This window comes from Eleginops maclovinus, chromosome 9 (genome assembly GCF_036324505.1).
Source record: "Eleginops maclovinus isolate JMC-PN-2008 ecotype Puerto Natales chromosome 9, JC_Emac_rtc_rv5, whole genome shotgun sequence".
Taxonomy (NCBI): Eukaryota; Metazoa; Chordata; class Actinopteri; order Perciformes; family Eleginopidae; genus Eleginops; species Eleginops maclovinus.
Window position 1 is genome coordinate 26,813,829 of NC_086357.1, and position 21,844 is coordinate 26,835,672.

Below are 21,844 nucleotides of genomic sequence, written 5' to 3' on the forward strand. Positions count from 1 at the left end.
TGTATTTCCCACACCTATCCCGCTTCATCAAACAGTCGTGAGAAATAAAAGTTGTGTTTCCTAGAAGTCAGAGGTGTTGAGAAATCAAATGCAGTTTCTACTTTCTGCAATGCAAAGAACGCCCTCTTAAATCATCAGCCAAAAATAAAACTGTCATATGTCGCTAACCCCAAGAAACCTAAGACGTCAGTGTATTCAAATAAAAGCCAACACACGCTTCAATAACCTCATTCTCACTTGATTATAGCTGCCTTCTCAATGCAGCTTATCTCGCTGGCTGCAGTCGTGGTGTCGCAGCAGCTGAAGTTTGAGAGGCCTTGTATCGGGAAACGACAGTTCCTCTAATGTGGTTCAAGTTATGATCCACACCAGCTACTAGAAATATTAGGAGACACACACATACGCAGGACACTGGCACGACACATAAAACCAACCGCTCTGCTACAACACAGAACCTTTGCCAGGATAAAAACTGATTCGTGGTGCCATCCGTTTGGGATTTAATATTTAATAACACTTGGTTAGATTTAGAGGCTGAAAATAAGACGAGTCTGGGCCAACCCTTGAGCGTGTCCTCTGAGAAATATCGGCTCTGATTGAAGCAATTATCTTTTCATCCGCTGTTTCACACAGTTGCATCCGCCAGGACGCGAGGACCAATCACATCTCAGGGCTGAGCTGGAGATGTAATTGGTCCTTCCTTCCCCCAACCCCCTACTCTTCCTTCACCACTGTCAGCTCTGAAGTATGTGTGTGTGTGGGGGGGGGGGTGCAGAGTACCAGCCATTAGCAGGGGGCCATATGGTCCTTTTCTTTCAGAGATGGCAGAGAGCCTTTCTGGGGACGGCCTAAGTGTTTCTAAGTACTTTGAGGAGGATGTGGGATAAACGTGGCTGCATGGCAACATCGTTAGTGGGGGGTTTTGTTTACAACCTTTGGAGGATAGTGAGATGTGTGTTTTTAAGTGAATAATTAAGTGGAAGTTAATATTTCAGCTACAGCTAACAAACCATTTGTACTTGTTTAGACAGCATTACGTGTCAGGGCTGCGTTATATATTGTTTTAGCATCGACTTAACGATACGCACAATACTCAAGGCCTTCAATTGGAAGCAAGGAAGATAAAAATGTAGGCGTTAATCTACAAATTGGTCTCCGTGATACAGACGGTAAACATTTGCAGGATTCCTCATTTTCATGACTAAAAAGGATGCGTTTTGACATTATTTACTACAGTGTAAGGGTTCTAAAATACAGAGTGTGTTGCTAATGAGTCAAATGCAAGCTCTGCATGCATAGCCAGCAACCAATCACAGTGATTATTGATTAACTCCTCACTCAATCTCGAAATGAACATGAGAAAAACGACCAAAACTGCAGATTTAGTCGTTCAAAACAATGCAACAGAAGGTCCCTTCTATGGAAAAATCCAATATGTTTGTCATTGTTGTCAAATTCAACATTCTTTAATATTGCAATAAATAACCTATGGCTGAAAACAAAACATCAGTCCCATCGACCGTATGAGCTTTTATCCAATACTGTGCCGCCCTATATCGTACCTGAATAATATCCTTATTCAGTAACATCTGTTCCCTTTCACATTTCTAAATAATGTCTTTAATTAAACCTGTGAGACAGGACGCATCTGAGGTCCGACTGTATTTTTGGGGGGCTGTTTGCCTTTAATCGGATAGGACAGTGGAGAGTGGGAGAGAGAGTCGGGGTGGGATCCGGAAAGGACCACAGGTCGGGAATCGAACCCGGTGTAGCCAGCGTACGGTGCATGTGCCCCAGCTAGTCGCGCCACGGCCGGGGCCGGAAATTAGATTTTGGATGTGACACATGGGGATCTTGACTGTATTGGATGTGCTGATGCTCGATCCAAAGAGTCGTTAGCAGGTCGTACACACCAGCAGGATTACAGATGCTGCGCACGCACGCACGCACACACAGCCCTCCTGTTTCACTCCAACCATCACAGCTGAGATGCAGTGTTTCAGCAGAAGAACTCTAGTAAGGTTAATATTTAATGCGTATATCATGTAGCTACTATTACATCTCTTAAATATATAATACCATGCCAAGGTCAATCATAATTTTCTTCAATGTCACTCGTGAAGCCTCAGTTCGAAGAGGCGGTCTGACTGCGCTCGTCTGTTTTAATGAGATGTCTCTTTAATGAGATGTCACTTGCATTTATATTCTACACACACGCTTTGTAGTTCAATGAGGAAGTGTGGCATGCATAACATCTGAGGAAAAGTGCTGGCCGTCTGTTTTGTTATGGTTATTATTTGGTATAATTATGTACTCATTTGTGGTAAAGAAATGACGTGTGTTCCGTGGACTACAGCAGAGAAATACAACTTCAATATGTGACTAAATAGACTTTACAACACTGTCACTTGCTCAGAGAAATACACTTAAACTAATTTAAAAATCTAATTAAATAGGAAAGGATCGTAACAACCACCTCATGTTTTGCAGGGTCACATTACACCTCCCACACCCGTCATTTTTAAAGGTTTCCACTCTTTAGTCTTACGTGATTTAAGTCATTCTGAGTCAAAACATGTGGCTTATAAAACACGTAATGATATCAATTACAAATACTTGCTACTTGTTCCACTTTATATGTGCACAACACAGACCAAAGTGAATCAGAGAAATGGAAAAAGGGAAACGAGGAGGGAGAGGAACTCCGAAGTGAAGTGCAAACCCGCCTAATTTTAATGTTCCTACGTATGATTACTTTTTTCCACCACCCAGACATTAGTCATGTAGCGAGAGAGCCCGGTCCTGCAGCCTGCGTGGAAGACTTGGTTCAGGTTTGGCTAATGTCATACTGTATGGGATAAAGTTACCAAAGAAATCACTGCACTTTGATAAGTAGAAACGTGGTTCTGAACAGATTTGCCATGTCCAAAACACTGGAAATATATCCTTCAATTCAGTTTGTGATTTGGATCTCAGACATCCTCTTGAGTGAAGACCTCTTTGAATTAATTTGGTGACAGAAGTTTCACATGATCACAGACAAACATGTGTGGGTGGTATTTTTATGAGTGGGTAGTGTACTGACAGTGAAAGCAAGAAGAGACAGTGACTGCTGATATTACTCAGCTAGACAGACAGTCAAATATGTTTAGAAAGTCGACTGTTCTGGGAAAAACAGACTCCAACCTACTGTATGTCATGTAACATCATATTAGTAAAAAAGGAACAGGCATTACCTTTTCCATACAGTGTCAAAAACAAAATCAGGCACAAGTGGCAGAATAAACCTCCATATTCAAGGTTCAGAAAACACAAACAAGGAGGCCAAAGAAAGTGTGTGATGTGTATGTAATGTATGTAAATGCCTTTAAATGCCACAAAAAAAGGGGAAATATTCAATGAATTCAATTTCTACAAAAGAAAAACCTCTAATTTCGAACTGAAGTCTGAACTGGTCTGTTGCTGTATTACAATACCTCACTGGAAACCATGGCTGTGCTCTTCTGTTGACATAAACTGTGCACCACCACTACCATTGAGGGCCGATAATAACAGTAATAATACACTGGTAATTTGGGTAAACGGTGCTTGCCCTCTTTCTAGAAAATTCTGGTTAGGATTCGATTTAAGGCCTAAAGTCTAAAATGTGGAGCTTTTTCTGAAATCCAAGTGACAAAAACAGCAAGGCACTAATGTAGGTTAGACACATTTACAACCAGGCCTGGGCACATTGCACTGCAACTAGTCAGCCTACATTTTCAGCCCACACACACACACACACTATGCTGTATTGGCCCTGACCAGACAGGCAACATGCTGTAACCAACAATCAGAGGTGGAAGAAGTACTCAGATGTGTTACTTAGTAAAAGCAGCAACACAACAGTTTCAAAAATACTCAGTCACAAGTTTAGTCCTGCATTCAAAACTGTACTCGAGTAAAAGTAAAACACGTATTAGCATCACGATGTACTTTAAGTACCAAAAGTACAAGTACTAGTATGCAGAATGGCCCTTTTGAGCTCCATATATTTTGAATAGTTGTATCACTTTGATTAAAGCATGTGTTCATCACTTCAGTGTGGTAAAAGTGGGGTTTATTTTAAGAACTTGATATACTACTTGGTAGCTTAACCTATACGACAACACATGAGTTGATTTAGATTGTGTATTCATAATCTAAATCTGCAAAGTACCTAGAGACTAAATCTGCTAAATGAATGTAGTGGAGTAAAAAGTACAACATTTGTCTAGTAAAGTCAAAGTATAAAGGAGCATTATTGTGAAAATACTCACGTTTGTACTTCATTTTGTACTTCGTTACTTCACACCACTAACACATACACACTCACTAACTAGACACAACTCTGCTGTAGTTAGCACCGATGGGAGGGGAAACATGCTGTTACCGACAATCTACCTGATACTGTAGGTACCAAGTGAGCTACGAGCCTCCGCGTTGAGTGACGGTGGAACGTTACATTCGGAAACGTTACATTCGGAACGTTACATTCGGAACGTTACATTCGGAACGTTACATTCGGAACGTTACATTCGGAAACGTTACATTCGGAACGTTACATTCGGAACGTTACATTCGGAACGTTTGAAATGGAGCTGAATTCAACGAGTGGTCGTTAATTCACTAAAGGCAGTACACATTAACTCCCTGTAACAGCTCTGTCAATGCCTCGTGGCCATAAAACACACATCTGTCGAAATAAACACACACAAACAAGTCGATACACACATTAGAGTGCCATATAAACATCCACAGCTCGTACAGCTGAACAGTGTTTTACCTTCAGCGGCTGTTTGTCTCATTGTCCTGGTGTAATCCTGGTTTGCATTCCGCCGACCGGCGAGAACTGAAAAAAGGTAACCAAGAGGTGGTTTTTCAAGTGTGTAGTTCTCCTTTTGTAAATGGATAAAAATGACTTGTTTGAAGCAGGCTAACAGCGGAGTGGAGTCCCAACACAGACAAAGCTGGAGTCAGATTGAAGGTTTGAAATCCGGGTTGAAAGACACAAAAAAACGACCCCGTTTCAACTGCGTATATTAAACAAAGAAGAGCAGGTTCTTGAGGTTATACGATATACTCTTCTCTTTCCTGACAGACTGTTTCACGCCGGCTAACCAGCTAGCCTGTCGCTACTTCCTTTCTCTCAGACCAAATAACAGAAGCAGTCTGGGCGGTGAAAAAAAAAAGTTGAGGAAAAAGGCTCAAACAGATTCAATGAGGCACCCTGTTGATCCGGGTCTTTTCCTGCACAGCAGCGCCCCCTGCTGGGACACAGCGGCGGTACTACAGGCTCACTGCAATTACCCGTCACTACCAACAGGTGAACAACAAAGACATGTAGTTAGCAAAAAATGATAGGAGTTTTATGGAGTGTGGGTGCTGGTTTGCTTTAGAATCAGAATTTGGTTATTTATATTTTATAGCATTAGGGTTAGCAGTGGCTCAGTAAGTAGGGGCTTGGACTAGGAATCGTAGGGTCGCCGGTTCAAGTCCCCAAACAGACTTAAAATATGGAAGGTGGACTGCTACTTGGAGAGGTCCCAGTTCACCTCCTAGGCCCTGCTGTGGTGCCCTTGAGCAAGGCACCGGACACCTCCAATCCCCCCTCCCCATTGCTCCCCGCGCGCTGCACAACAGCTGCCCACTGCTCCTAGTACTAGGATGGGTTAAATGCAGAGGACACATTTCACTGTGTGTGCTCTGCTGTGTGCATGTATGTCTCAGTTCAAATAGAATAAACAGCTCATTTGATATCATACTTTAAATACGTATGTTTTACATTAAATAGGATTAGATAAATAAATAAACACATCAATAAATATTAAAACATCCATTTATTTATTTCTATTGATCACATTTTGGGAAATAGTTTTGTCATAGCGTCATGTTAACAAGGCATTGGTAATTATTTAAAATATATTAAATAGAAGAAATAAACATAAGCAGAAAAAACTAACATAACAACAATAAATTATAATCAACATATTTTAAAAATAGAACAAGTTAGTATGTTTATATAAATATCTTTATTCTGATTGAATTTTGAAGGTGATGGAACACAAGTGACAGCAATCTGTGTGTGTGTGTGTGTGTGTGTGTGTGTGTGTGTGTGTGTGTGTGTGTGTGTGTGTGTGTGTGTGTGTGTGTGTGTGTGTGTGTGTGTGTGTGTGTGTGTGTGTGTGTGTGTGTGTGCTTACTTCCCCATCATAAAGTGCAACATCTTCTCACTCGCTCCCTCACCATCCCCTCCAGCAGAGTAAGTACTCTCCACTGCACAGCTGTCATTACCTTTAATGGGTTTTATCATCATATAATGGGGAGAAATGTAAAAAATGATTTGCTTTTGAGCAGATTTGCTATTTGACTCTCAAGTGCATGCGTTGTTAATATGGAATTTGCCAGTAAAATATAATCAAAGTATGTATGTTTATATAAATAGCTCTATTGTATGTTGTTTAAATCTTCATACTGCTTTTTCTTATTCAAAATTATTATATTTTATCCTATTTTTTATTATATTTTGTTCTATTATTATTTTTGGTTAAAAAATGATTCTGTTTGGGCTTGTCTGATCATCAAAATCAAAATCATTAAACTTCGATTTCCTCCCAGTAATGCTATATTGACTTGTGTCTGCCATTCTTATTTATAAAAATTACAATTCTCAAAAACTTAATTTGGGCATTTGGTGATTTCAGAGAGCTGTTCATCATCTTCCAGTGTCGCTAAATGATCTTCCCTTGACAGGAAATCGTCTGTAATACTGCTTTCTGGCCACCAGATGTTGACTGAACACCATGCAGGTCAGCATCTTCTCCTCAAAGACTGTAAGCAAGACACAAACAACCACATTCATTGTTTCATAAATTACAGCAATTGGCCAGATGGTGTCCCCATAACGACCTAAAGCTCTGAGTTGTGACTCTGGCCTTGTTTGGTCCACTACTTTTACTTGGGGTCATGAGGGTTCACTCACATATCTGCTAGCTGCACCTTTGCTGCAGTCTAAGGGCTTTTATGGAGGTAATCCTATACCCGCAGGATAGAATAATTGCAATATACCATGAAGATACAAACTCAGAACAGCAAGAGTCCTGCAAGGACATCAGCAGTTGATAAGCCAACATAGTTTAAGAACTACAATTATTTATATTTTGAAAAAGCACAGTTGAAATGGATGGATATTTAGTCTATAGTGAGAGACGTGTAGACTTTGTGCAGTCCTGATATCTATGAGAGACATATCTTTGTATTAGTTAAAGCCCAGGTCAAATCCACTAAACAGGGTCTTGAGTGATTGTGATGTGTTGAAGGTCTGTTTCCGTTGTGTAAAATGTTTCCTTGTTGGTTTTGCAAATGAAATTGCTGTGATGCAAGAACGATTTGATCAGACAACACAGTGTTATGGCACCAAATGGTTTCTTATCGTATCAAAATGTATGGTATCTTATTGTAAAATATATCTGACCTTTATTTAACCAGGACATTTCTCATTGAGATTAAAAATCTCTTTTTCAACAGAGTCCTGGCCTAAGATAGGTAGCAGCACAGTTACAGACAAATGGAAAACAGTCGTAGAGCAAGATCAGCCCAAGCGTTTGCAGACACACTGCTTCAAAGTCATTGAGAGTCTCTTTGAGACTGCTTAAAGAAACCAGCTCTCTGAGTTTCAGCTCATTCTGCAGCTGGTTCAAAGCCACAGGAGCAGCGTCACTAAACGCCCTCTTCCCCAGTTCAGTACGGACTTTTGGTGCAGCAAGAAGAAACAAGTCCTCGGTTGATGTAGATCCTTACAGTATCTTATCATATCTTGTCGCGTCGTACGGTTTTGCTTTGTGTCGTAAGATATCGTATCGTAGTGTTTTGTATCATATCACAAGTTATCAAATCGTATTGCATCTTATCGACTGCATCGAATCTTACAATGAGCAACATCAGTCAACATAAATGAAATGACACATGCTGTCCTTTTGTGTTTGCAACCCTCACGTCTCTCCGCATCGTGACATTTACACAGCTGATGGGTTTACATCCCGCCTTTACATCAAGGGCTTCAATTTGCAAAGTTTGCATTTGAGTTTCCTCCACAGGAAACCTTTTTTCTATGCTCTTATCTTTTTATGTTATATGTTCTTTTATATTTGCACTGTGGGACTGCCAGAAACGGTATGTCAATGTTCTGTATGTATAACACGTGGAGACTTTGACAATAAAGTGGACTTTGACTTTGACTAATGCATGTAGGTCTGACACACCTGTCTGCATGCATTCTGGGATTGACTTCACCCTCTGGCAGCTGTCAACAGGATGAACACATCCAAAAGAGCATTGTGGTGGCCCTCATTGGACAAGCAATTCAATCCTTGGACTGAATTTAGAGCAAGAGCACAATCTTGCTACGGTCCACTACAGCAAAGGGCTGGATATGCTTATCAGATTAAAACACACACACACACACACACACACACACACACACACACACACACACACACACACACACACACACACACACACACACACTCTCAGATACACAGTTGTGGTTTATACTACGTAGTTTGTGTTTGAAATTGTATTTGTTTTGTAAGGGCGTTTCCAACAGTCGCGGGTGTTTTTGACACCTCGCGTTGCAGCCGCTTCTTGTGAATTTAATCCCATTTATTTACAAAAACATGCTCACCTCAGTGCTCAAATTTAGATAGAGGAACTTCTCTCCTATATCAAAAGGCTCACTATATGGTCTATTGATGTGTGACTTATTTAAACATCTCAATGCTAAAATGGAGAAGTTGTTTGAAATGAGATACTGTGGGTTGACGAGGGGAAGGCCTGTGAGTGTAATGCCTCCTTTGCGTTTCACAATATGGGTCTACAGTTTCACAGTTAGATTACCTTTGTATTGTTTCTGTCTTCATATGTAATGCCCTCTCTTGCTCTGGAACAAAGACACCATGCAAACTGTTCAGTAAAACCAGAGAAACTCACGAATGTGACGACCAAAAAGACACGTTCAGTGGTTTCGTATGACTGCAATAATGTCTTTCTCCAGGAGAAAAACTCTATTTTCCTGGAGACACATTTGGGTTAATGGCATGATTATAGTCCTGTCTTCTCAAATGTTTCTTTTGGATTTATTTTCGGACCACCCTTGCATGCTTTTGAAGAACTGGTATTGGAAAATTAGAGTGCAGAGATAGAATTAGAGCTTGCTGAAAGCTGGAAATATATAATCACAAGTCTTTGATGCAAATGTGTTCTGGTTTGCTCATATTTTCAAAAGTGGCTTTCTTGATTTTGTGGGGACTGGCATCACTTTCAGTTGTTTGCAAACTGCCCTGTATGCTGATTCTCCATATATTATGTGTCTATGGTTGACTTGAAAGTGGTCTGTCTCATGTTCTGTGGTTATAGTTGGTTGTTTGCTGAAGACAAGTGTGCCATGGCTGGTGATCATAAGAGCACGGAGCAGAGAGTGTGACTGCCTCTGTACCCAGACTCACAACCACAGCTGCGAGTGATAAACGAGTGAAACCCTCTATTGGCAGGGAGGGGCACTTTACATGTGATGGGAGTTCCTGTTTTTCTATTTTCTGAGAAATATTGAAAAAAAAAAATCTAATTTGAGGTTGTTGTAATAACCTGGCCCTGGCGAGATGCCAAAGCCAGATGTAGTGCAAGTGAATTTCTTGCGACACATCCTTAAAAATATTGAGTCACTGTATTTTACAAAACATTTACAACTCTCCAGCGTGACACACGTGTGTTGAAAGAGCCTTTTCCCGTATAATTTATCTTAGGACAGCTTGAGCAATGTGATTTGATGTGCTGAATGTGCGAATGTGTGCAACGTCCTGGGAAAACATAACGAACTTAATGATCCAGAAACGTGCAAGAAAAACAGATTTTATTCCTTACCTGTCGAACAATTGGACTGTTGATTGTGAAATGAAAAAATGCTCCTTCGATCTTCTCACAGTTGATTTTTAAAGGTGATGGAACAAAAGTGTCAGCAATCTCTGTGTTGCGTGTGTGTTTGTGTGTGTGTGTGTGTGTGTGTGTGTGTGTGTGTGTGTGTGTGTGTGTGTGTGTGTGTGTGTGTGTGTGTGGTCTGTCTTGGGTGTGACTGACTTAACTTTTGCTTACTTCCCCATCAAAAAATGCAACATCTTCTCACTCGCTCCCTCACCATCCCCTCCAGCAGAGTAAGTACTCTCCACTGCACAGCTGTCATTACCTTTAATGGGTTTTATCATCATATAATGGGAGAAATGTAAAAAATGATTTGCTTTTGAGCAGACTTGCTATTTAACTCTCAAGTGCATGCGTTGTTAATGTAAAATTTGCTCTGTCTTTATTTAAAAATGCTTAAGAATTAGATTTTTCTGTAGATTTTTGTGGTGCATGTTGTCATAGTCCATTTAAAAAACCTCAAATGTTACTGCAGCAGGGAATCAAACCAAGTGGGGTTGATGATAATGATGAAGATTAACAGTATAGAAATAGCCAATTTCATTCCTAATGCTCTCATTTACTTATGGAGGTCATATAGATGCATCAGTATGCATTAAACTGCTTTATAACCAGTTAAAAATCCTTGTAGTAACAATAAAACTTTTATGTTTCTTTAGCCGTTTATACATTTTTTGATTGTTTTTCTTAGAGTTTTAGAAGAGAACAAATACAGATTAAATATTGTTCCATATTGAAATATTAAATCTAATAAATGTAATTACATTTAATTTTCCAGCAGTATTGTAAAGAAAACAAGGTGTTTATTCGACCGTGTGGAGATTTAAAGGGCCCTTGCAGCTGAGTTCCTGTGTTAACCACAGCTGGGTGGAGTGTTTTCACATGAGGTCGACTTTTAAATGATGCCTTTTAAAGGGATTAAAGCTCCGTGATGAGGAAGCGTACCGTGCTGCCATGTGCATGAGGTGAAGTGAGTTTTATTTTCCCGTAGATGCTGTATTGAAACCTTTTTCTTCTCCTCAGGTGTGTGTGTGTGCACAGGCAGAGCTCCAGAGGTCACGCTGTGTTGATAGCCTGTGTGTTTGCAGGAGTTTCACACTAATTCCTGTGCAGCTCGTACCCTCCACAACCACCCTCTCTTACCACTTGAACCGCTGCTATGAGCATCTTCAGCTTCCTCCCCTCCTCCTCCTCCTCCTGCCCCCACTTGTACCACGGTGACGCCACGCCATCGAACGCAACAACCAGCGACATCAACCATATCATCCTGCGGCATTACAACCACACAGGCCGCCTGCAGAACCGGACCATCTCCAACCCCCAGAGTCAAATCAGCGCCCCTGTGGTGGTCTTCCTCTGCTTCAGCATCTTCATCATCCTGGAGAACCTCCTGGTGCTGGTGGCCGTCATCTCCCGCATCCGCCACAGCCGCCGTTGGGTCTACGTGTGCATCGCCAACATCACGCTCAGCGACCTCCTCACCGGCGCCGCCTACCTGGTCAACATCTGCCTGTCCGGCAGCCAGACGTTCCGCCTCACCCCGGCCCTGTGGCTCTTCAGGGAAGGGATGCTGTTTGTGGCTCTTGCGGCGTCCATATTCAGCCTGCTGCTGATAGCGGTGGAGCGGTACACCACCATGATGAAGCCCCTGCCACAGAAGTCCGCCAGGAAGACCTACTGCAGGATCTACGGCCTGGTGGCTCTCTGCTGGTTATTGGCTCTGGTGATCGGGTTCCTCCCCCTGCTGGGATGGAACTGTGTGTGCAACCTGGAAGCCTGCTCCACCCTCCTCCCCCTCTACTCCAAAACCTACATCTTATTCTCCCTCATCATCTTCTTCCTCATCCTGCTGGCTATCGGCGTGCTGTACGGAGCCATCTACTGCCACGTTCACAGCAGCGCACACCTAGGTCTTCAGCGCAGCCGCAATCGCTCCCTGGGTCTGCTGAAAACTGTCATCACCATTGTGGGGGTGTTTCTGGTGTGCTGGGGCCCTCTGTTCCTGCTGTTACTGGTGGATTTCTTCTGTGCCTCCCGCCAGTGTGCGCTTCTGCTCAGCGCTGACTTTTGCATCTCCCTGGCAGTTCTGAATTCAGGCCTGAACCCCATCATCTATGCGCTGGGCAGCTCTGATATGAGGAAGGACATCGCCAGGCTGCTGTGCTGCTGCTGCCTGAAGGTGGGCATCTGTCGCCCGGACACCTTCACCTCCAAGGAGACCAGCAGCAACTCGGAGAGCCGGAGGGACAGTCTGAGGAACAGTTTTAACAAAGTCAGAAATCTGAGCGTGGTCTCCCCACCATCGACGCCCAACAAGCCTCGCAGAACACCCAAAAAATATCGGCTGAGCTCCACCACCAGCTGCCTGTCGGTTTCAAGTGGTTAAAACCACAAAGTGCTCCCCTCCCAAACAAACAAGACCTGTGTGCACCGATACACATCTAACCGTTTCCTCCCAGTTTTGGTTTGACTGTTCAGTGCACTGCCTGCAGGTACTTGCACCATTGATAACACGTCAGAAGGCCTGTTTGCATTGATAAGCAGTTCTTTTTTTTGCATGATCAGACATTTCTTTTCTCCATGCAAACTCACACAAACTGTCCTCCTCACCTGCAGACAAAGTGCTTTCATAAACACACAGACCTTCAGCAGAGTTCTTTACCAAATAAGAGGACGGACAATCTTACAAATGTTGATAGAAACAAGTGGTTCAATCTCTCAAATGCAATCAAATCTCATAAAGCCGTATCTTAAAGGTTTATGTAACCTAAAACCGACATAGCAGGACTCTGTTGTTGTGCATTGTTGACCCTTGTTCTTTTCCGATGCACCAATAAACTCAGCTTTTAGACCAATGTGGACTACATTTGCAGAAGAAGCTAATCAGTAGCTTAATTGCCAGTAAACACCGAGCTCATTATTGTCTGCTGTATTAAATAAACACAGGAGGAAGCTGAACAAGGTGGTTAACCAGGCCAGAATAATCATAGACATTAATGACTCCAGAAAGTATAACCAGTGCATCCCTCATTATTCAAGCTGCTGCCACAAGTGACATGTGCCCGCTGCTGTGGCCGTCTTTAACAGAGCATCACAAATATATTGATGTATCACAAGCACTGTTTCAAATGTGTGTATTTTATCTGCCTTTTACTGTATTTTGCGCCTCTTTCACTCTGTTTTAAATTACATTTCATGTGAAGTAATGGACCATATAGTTCCGTAATGTTGTGTATGTTGTGTATTTGCAGAAGTTCTTCTCATTAATGCATTCATTCAAATGCTTGTAAAGCTCTGATATTGCACAGTAAACCAAAAAAAAGAGAGTATATTTTTTGATATGAAGGAAGATTTAAGCATGAAGGTATATTTGAAGAGAATAACAATGTGTGTCTGATTGTGTGTATTGTAACATTTGCTGTAAACTGTTTGATTGAAATGTGAATAAAGTTTATTTTGCTTTATGCTGTTGTCAGTATAGTCCCTCTGATTTCCTCTGGAGGGAGACACATCCCAAAGCCTTGACTCACAAATCACTGTAACCCTGAACACAAACACTCTTCTAAATATACAATATCCACATTAAAATGAGCTATTTCAACCTCCTCGAAAACAAGATCCCTTTTCTGTCATTATGCAACTGTGCAAAACACTCATGGCACTCCTCAACAGGCCTCCTTTCTTAGGCTGCTCTCCCCTCCTGCGTTTCTGACAGGATGACAGATTAGAGTTCAGATCGGAGGAGTTGAACACCGGGTCTGCAGCCCCAAGGGCACAAACATCCAGGGCTAATTCATAAATGCTTTATGACTGCCGGGGTGGAAGGATAAGGTTAAGCAGATTGTATGCAGCCGTAAATTATCCAGGCCGCTGTACCGCACCACTGGAACAACTGGTTTTTGTCTGGTTGTGTAAAAGTTTTCCCACAAAACATGACTAAGAGTGAGCCATTCTGCAAAGGATGCAAAGCGGGTCTTTTGCAGTTTGATATGTTATTCCCTTAACCATTCTGCAGTTCGGTGGTGCAGGGGTGGCATCTTTTGTTGGTATGATGCTTAAAAGCAGGTTCATCTCCACATATTAAACAAATGTTATGGTGTTTATAGCTCAAATGCAATCTCCAGAAGAAAATAGCCTATAAATTAACTGCATAATGGCATGTTTTATGTAAAACATTGAAATATCTTGAGCGTACTTAACCACAGACCTTATTTCAATAATACAAATCAAACACATTGATGGGTTTTTTCAACTCTTCAACAAGGAATGCTGAGTACTGGGTTTTAGGACTCATTCATCACTCTAAAAGGTCAAAACCACAGGGTGCAGTCATTACTGTATTACTCCCACTTTCGGTATCATTTGTTTTCTCTACTTTCTTCACTAGATGCATACTTAACCCCAGTTCTCACGTCATATCTGAAAGGCATTTACACATTAAAGTGATATCTATCTCTATAACATTAAATATGAAGTACTAAGAAAGCAAAAACTCAACTTAAAGAAGTTTGTTTCTGAAGCTTTTAACACAAAACATCTCAGTTTGATTTTATTTGATTGACATCAGCAAACAAGCAATCACCTGTCATCAGATTCAAATGATGCTGAAAGCTGATTGGTTCCCAGGAGTGGGACATCAGTATTGTACAGCTGTAAGACCCGACCTCTTTAAACAGAGGAAAGACAGTGCTTTACATACAAATAACACAAAAATGCCATTTAGGAAATATCAAAATGTTAAAGAAAGTGCCGTGACGTGAAGTCCTAAGCCTGGTAAATGGCCTGAGTGTGTGTGTGTGTGTGTGTGTGTGTGTGTGTGTGTGTGTGTGTGTGTGTGAGTCATGCTGACTATAGATTAAGCAAGAGGGCGACTTGTTGAAAACATCCTTAATCCTTTTTTTCTTTCCATAATTAGCAGACTACTGCACAGCGTCCCTGCAGACTGCGGTGATGAGTGATACAGACCCATTAGTGTAAAACAAAATCCAACATGAAACCGGGATTATCTGTCCGTTGTCGTATGAGTTCTGTTTTTCTACAGCTCTAGTTTTTTAACCGTACTTCTCAGTGTTCTTTTACTGAGACAAAACCACTAAATATCTTTAAAACCCCAAAGATTTGATTTAGTTTTATAAGGAAAATGCTATACTACTGGTTCTGATTGGTTTAAATGGTTCAACTTTCACATTTTAAGATTTCCGCCATGCTTTACATGCTACACTAGGACATACAATGAGCCAAACATTGGAAATACTCCACTACTTGTTGTATTTCTTACAGCAAAACCTCACCTGAGTGCCAATTAACGCAAGTCTGTTACACTGATGATACAGAAGCTAGCCGTAGCTACTGTTGCAGTTACAGCTGCACACATAAAAATGGCCGCCACTCCGGCCTCCTCCTGCTTTGCTTTGAATGGAAAATTACAATTCTGCTTTTATTATTCTATGCTTTGCACCAAGGAGGATCACCTTGTGTTCCAGTCAACACTGAAAACATAGATTTGATTGTTCCTTGCTTGCACGAGTAGGCTATGCATCACGTCTATTTAACGCATGAGAAACAATCCCTCTGCTTATCAATAATGCCTTTTGAGATGTTCAACCTGGCAGCCCTTCATGCAGGCATTCCTGTTCGTGACGTGTGTGAGCTGCTCGGGCTAGTCAATGACGACTGGAGGAAGGAAACAAGGCGTTGAGGTGAGAAAAGAACCACTTTGCTTTAATCCTTTCTACCTGAAACTGCCGCCCACGCATGCAACGGCTGCTGTGATTGTGCAGAAACAGCGGGAGAGCAGCCATTCAGATACTTTGGAACACACGTTTTATTATTCAGATGGTATTCTTGGTTTACAAATGTGTGTGCATAACCTTGAGGCCCACATACTGTACACACTTTAAAGCACCACACTCATAGAAAAACAAGCCCATAAACACACACACACACACACACACACACACACATTTTAAATCCCGTCTTTGCAGCCGTTTATGAGGTTTCTTAGAAGTAGGGATTTCTGAGACCCGGCTCTCCTAAAAATCTTTTCCTGTTTTTGTGGCTGGGGAAGTAAACAAGTCATTGCTGGTTGTGTGTGTGTGTGTGTGTGTGTGTGTGTGTGTGTGTGTGTGTGTGTGTGTGTGTGTGTGTGTGTGTGTGTGTGTGTGTGTGTGTGTGTGTGTGTGTGTGTGTGTGTGTGTGTGTGTGTGTGTGTGTGTGTGTGTGACCATGAATTCCTGCATCTTTACGGTTAAGAGTAGGGGATAAGCCCCTCTCATCCTTAGTCCTGGCACGGCTCCAGGTCCGGTGCCTGATGAAAAAGCAACATCAAATTCCAGGCTTTATTAGCCTCGAGCCTCAGAAACATTGGTTGAATCACATTTGAAATGTCAGGGGCTGACGCTTCCACCCCCCCCCCCCATATAACAACAAGGCCTTTCCCCCGCTCTAAATGAGGTACGATGGGTTAATGATGGTTGCGTGCAGACGTGGCTATGCCTTCAATAATTACCTCACTGGCTTTGCCTCCAGGTGCTCAGCAGACAGCTAATGATGTACTGTCTGAGGAGAGGGGAGGGCAGCCGGTGAGGCAGGGAGACGCTTCACGAGGGGAGAGAAAGGGAGAGACGCTGCCATCGGCACTGCGACAACTCGGTGGCACAAAAACTGAACGTAACACGAACAAAAGAGACACTCAGAAAGGTTGAAAGCTCCAGTCAACAGTGGTAACCAACGTTCACTCAAGAACTGTTCAACTTTCAGGTACTTTTAATTTCATTTTGTTCTTAAACTCCAATACATCTCAGAGGGATCTGTTGTACTTTTTACTCAACTACATTTGTTTGATAACCTTTGGTTGATTAATAAAGGGTAAGATAAGTATTGATTGAGATAAAGAAAATCAAATCAGCTCCATCTTTACCATTTCAATCAAGGTAATGGTGCGTATCATTTGGTCGTCTATACTGGCGACACAACCCGTCTTGAGCATGCATCAGCATTGTGGCCAGAAACTGTCAGATATTGACTTTTATATTCAAACTTTTTACATCTTTTCTAACTCCATGTTTCAACTGCATGATGGATTTTGGTCATCATGGACTAGGAGACCACTGCAGATAATTTGGACACAGGTGAAAAGCTCCTGGATGTTAAATGAGAGGAACAAGCTGACCAAACATCCAGAGCAACTCGGTCGTACGCCCCTTCAAAACATCCAGTTAGGAGTGCCAAATAAAAAGGTCTGAAAGGTTAAAATGTCTTATTCAGCGCTTTTACAGGTTTCAGTAATTGGTTGGTTTGTTTTTGAGAGGAGACCTCCATGGATAATTTGGTTCCTGGTTAAATCCTCCTTAACGACGGACACTGAAAGAATCCTGACTGGGAGAAGCAGACTGCAATAACGGCAATTCATTGGAGCCCCCAAGTTGCAGAAAATAACATATTAAAGGTTTTAATCAAAGTTCAGTTGCAAAGCATAAATGCCCTTTCATGCTTTGTTTGATTACCCGGTGAATGAGAGAACTTAAAACGATGATTTAGTTTGAACACAATTTTGTTCATGCAGCCAAATATGCAGAAAATGATCCTTCAGCTCCAGAAATATGACTAATGCAACAAAACTCTTTGAATTTTCACAGCAGACAGAAGCCAAATAAAAGACATCAATAAAACCAGTGCAAGAGTGTCAAAAAAAACACTGCACATTATGTAAAGGCTCAGAGACAAAACACTCCCGCAGTGTAATAAAGGTTTGAAACTATAGGAATGCAGTGATTAAAAGGAGATTTTCATTCCTGTCTGGTGACATGTTGTCACACAAACAGTGCACGTCATAGGGTAATAAAGAACTGTGAAAGAGACGGTCTGACAACTAGTTTTACACAGCTCATAAAAAAAGGGAAGGCGAAGGGAGGAATATTGGAGATAGTTCAATTTTGCATGATCTTTGTCTGTCCATTCAAACAGAATGCATAGCTGATTAAATACCAATTTGCAAAGAGTTGCTACGGCTTTTTAAGGATCACATTATAAGTGTATGTTAAAAGACGCCATAGCAATGCATCGATTGTTAATGTGTTCCCTTGGTGTCTGTTGGCCCTCATTATGAGGTGTTTTTGAATCACACACACACACACACACCGAGGAAGATTTTATAAACCGGCGGCGTCGGAAACAACTCTCTCTTTATTGAACCCCTGGCAGGACTCGTTCCCTGAGAGAAAAACTCCCCCAGAAAATATCAAGTTTATTTGGCTGCCTGACAGCGTCCCATTCCTCTTTGAGTCATCAATAATGGCTGAGCAAATATCCAATGTTGTGGTTACAATTAAACCCGATCCATCAAGATGTTTGCCATCTTCCTGGGAGCTGACTTCTCGCCTACAAGGAGAACAAAAGACCAGGAAGGGCGTTAACTCTGAGCTGCATGTCCAAACCAACAAATCAAACATTTGCTAACAAGAAGAGCCTTTTCTTTTTCAGTGCGTCTGCGTCTGCCGATACACCTGGCCGACAAATCTGGTCTGTGGAACAACAACGCCCTCTTCTTTTCTGGTGTCAGTGGACCTGATTAAGTGTTCATACAGGCGCCTGAGCAATGAAGTAATGGAGCAATTCATCCCCATCATTCAAATATTGGGAGCAGAGTAAAAGTTTTGCAACACTTCTTTGTCTTTTTTGAAAAAGGCTTATCGTCCCATCAGGATGTGATGAGGCTTATATCTAAGCAGCCTATACAAAGGATCCTTTGACTTTAAGTCATCTCTTGTACCTACCTTTGTGTTATTTTAATCCCCCTGTTGCTGACCATTTGCTACTACATGCTTTGGCTTTTAATCCACAGAGCAGACTGTTTACAGAGGTAAGAAACCTTAAGCATAACAGCTAACAGTGAATCAATACAGAACATAGAAATAATAGGCGAGTATTTGCTGAGTAAACTTGCTTTGCCCTCTCACTCCTTCCAAACCTTAAAGGTCCCCTATTATGCAAAATGTACTTTTTGCTGTCTTTTATACAGAAATATGTCCCCGGTGTGTAAGGAGACTCCCCAAGTGTCAGAAAATACAACCCTCTCTCTTTTCCTCCTTACCCACATCTCTAAGAACGGGGGTACAAACGAGCGGATCCAGATTTGCTGCCGATATGACGTCATAACCGAAATGTGGGCTGGCTTTACACTGAACTCCTGGCAACGTCCCGCCCACGTGACACGCCTCAACCTATCGTCCCCCATATACAGTCGAGCTGAATCCCCTCCTCAGCACCTCTGTGTGTCTGTGCAGGATGTCTGCAGGAGGGACTGAGAGTTGTTGTTTATATACAGTCTCTGTTCTATAGGTGAGCTCTGAGAAGTGTTTCAGAAATAATGCTGGATGTGGTTTGGAACATAATATGGGGTTTAATCACGACAGCGTTTAGCTGAGTTTCTCCGTTAGAAACTCTCTCTTCAGACAGAGAGATCGTGACGCTCCAAAGGGACGTGGCCAGCTTCCGCTCAGCTCAAATTTAAAGCTACAGTCACTGAATCAGCACTTCAGGAACAGGGCTGAAATAGAGGTGGATGGGGCATGCTACAATGAGTGATCTGTTTGTTGTTTTGAGCAAAACACTTCACAGGCATGTTTTGTGTAGATATTGCCCTACAATATATTGTTCAAATAAAGCATGATAGGAGACCTTTAAATAAACTAGTAGATATGTAGTCTCGTTCGAATTTGCACATCAACCTGAGCTAACAGCCTGCCAGCTAAGCTAACGTTAGCTTGCTCATCGGACAGGAGACAGCTGTCTAGATAGCACTTAATTTTACATTGAGTTTAAGTTTCCTGTAAATAATATGCCGTTATCTGAATGTAGTGGATGATGGATTGAAACAGATTATGCTGCAGAATCAATGTGTAAGATTTAGTATTGTGGCAAAAAATGCTAGTCAACATTAGCTTACTTTTCCAGCTAGTCCAGCTACCGTTAGCTTGCTAATCATGCAGATATTTTCTGTGGAGATAGCACATGATAATGGGTTTGAGTATTTGAGTAGATCAGCCAAATGTTACATGACTTCATTCAAGATAGGTGGTCCAGAAAGAGGACCTCAACACATCCCCCCAAATGATCTTTCTAAGTATGTTCCCCCATTTTAAAACACAACCAGACGCTCATGAGGATTTATGTACGTTTCATTCAGAGTTTGCATGAATGGTTGCATATAAACACACAATAAACACGTCTGTGATTTGTGGTAAACTGGAGATAAACAGTAGTAGGAGCACAGCTCAGGAAGGGTGAAGGATGAGAGAACAGAGCAAAACCAATTCAGTTGTTCCCTAATTAAAAGGGAATGCACCGCCACGTCGCCTTCGGTCTGAATAAGAAGAATAGCTCAGAGGTGGGAGCACATGTGGAGGAAGAAGGGCTCTTAAAATCTGCTCCATCTCTGGACCCAGCTGTTTCCTCTTTATCAGATTCTAGATAGTGGGACAGCGGATACAAAAGGCCAGACGTTATGAGTTTTAAAATGATGGAGGCAGACCCGCTGTCAGCACAAATGCTGCTATTAAACACATGTTCCAACAAGATGAACAGTTTCCACGAGCACACAAAAGTGTTTTTCATTCCTCCTTTATTGTCAGTGTATGAGACAATGAGCAAAGGCAGAACGTTGTCTCTTCTCGGCTGGATGTCGGCTGGATGTCCGCCATGTGCGGTGACTTTGCTCTCAACCTTGGAAATGTGTGTGAGCAATTTTTCTTTTTTCTTAATCCTCTCTTTCAATCCTGCTGTGCGCTGGCTTTGCACCGTGACCACTTAACTAATTGTGTTGTGAAAGATGTTTCGAGTGTGATGATTCAGCTTTAGTTATAAATGTTTCTAAAGCGAGGATGCAGGTTTTTCTAAAGGAAGGGCTCTCGTTTAGAAACTTTGCAGTGAGATTTTACTTAATGTAGCAGCAGGGCTTTAAGCTAAATGCTAACGTATCTATGCTAACAATCACAAAAGAGAAACTGTTTCAAGTTAGGAAATCACAAGGGAGCCAGCCAGCTAACCAATCAGAGCAGACTGGGCTCTGGTTTCAGACAGAGGGTGAAAAGAGGTGCTGCAGCACAGGCAGTATGAGAAACATAAAGAGCTTTTTGAACATTAAAGCATGGAGACGTGTCCCAGGAAAGACACTACATACCTTAAATTGAGAACAATATGGCCCCTTGAACTGCTGATAGTTCAGTTGGAGATCAGGTCGGTTGTGAATAGAGTCTTTGGGAACAACAATTTTAGAAAAGCACTGCAGACATTTTTAATTTGCAATTCCTTACCGTCAATGTACGTCTACTAAACGTTTTGACACGATTGACATAGATTGTTAAAGGCCTAGCATCAATGTGGGAAGGATTCTACAAACATTTCAAACATATGTATTTCCTTTTCCCTTAACCTGATGTTTTTGTTAATGTGTGTCCATTCTTTGAGACATTTTCACAGAACACACTGCATTTTTCACAGCACAAATCATGAAACTCTGAAAAATGTAATAGCAATACATCCGAAGGTTCATTTATTGGTGCATTTGGGTTTTTGTACAGTTTTTAGTTTCCATGCAAGATATAAAATACAATTCAAAAGGTGTATTCTGCAGATATCAATGGGAAAAGCCATCTAGCTGTTTTCCTAGGTTTTCCTGTCTTTGTGTTATGCTAAGCTAAGCTAATGTCACATGGCCTTAGATTCAAGATGTATGGTAATAATATGTTAAGTCTTATCTTTGCATCTGCCTCAATGTTTACCCACTCTTTTAAATCCTGACAAGGTGTTTATGTATCAACATTTGTCAAAAGGAAAAGAAATGTAGTTGTTTTTTTGC

At 41.7% G+C, this 21,844-nt stretch overlaps 2 protein-coding genes across 6 annotated transcripts in view; one reads left to right on the top strand and one right to left on the bottom strand.

Annotated features, from left to right (window-relative positions):
- Window positions 1-5,180, bottom strand: part of si:zfos-588f8.1 — a 79,216-nt gene extending 74,036 nt beyond the window's left edge. For all 5 annotated transcript variants that reach the window (XM_063890815.1, XM_063890813.1, XM_063890816.1 and 2 more), the window contains exon 1: window positions 4,802-5,180. The gene's annotated coding sequence lies outside the window, so the exon portion shown is untranslated. The remainder of the gene's footprint in view (window positions 1-4,801) is intronic.
- Window positions 5,181-10,155: 4,975 nt separating this feature from the next.
- Window positions 10,156-13,451, top strand: s1pr4 (sphingosine-1-phosphate receptor 4). The gene is made up of 2 exons (XM_063892141.1): window positions 10,156-10,220; window positions 11,011-13,451. Exon 2 carries the CDS (start codon window positions 11,147-11,149, stop codon window positions 12,371-12,373), a length of 1,227 nt encoding a protein of 408 aa, XP_063748211.1. The 5' UTR covers window positions 10,156-10,220; window positions 11,011-11,146; the 3' UTR covers window positions 12,374-13,451.
- The last annotated feature ends 8,393 nt before the right edge of the window (window positions 13,452-21,844 follow it).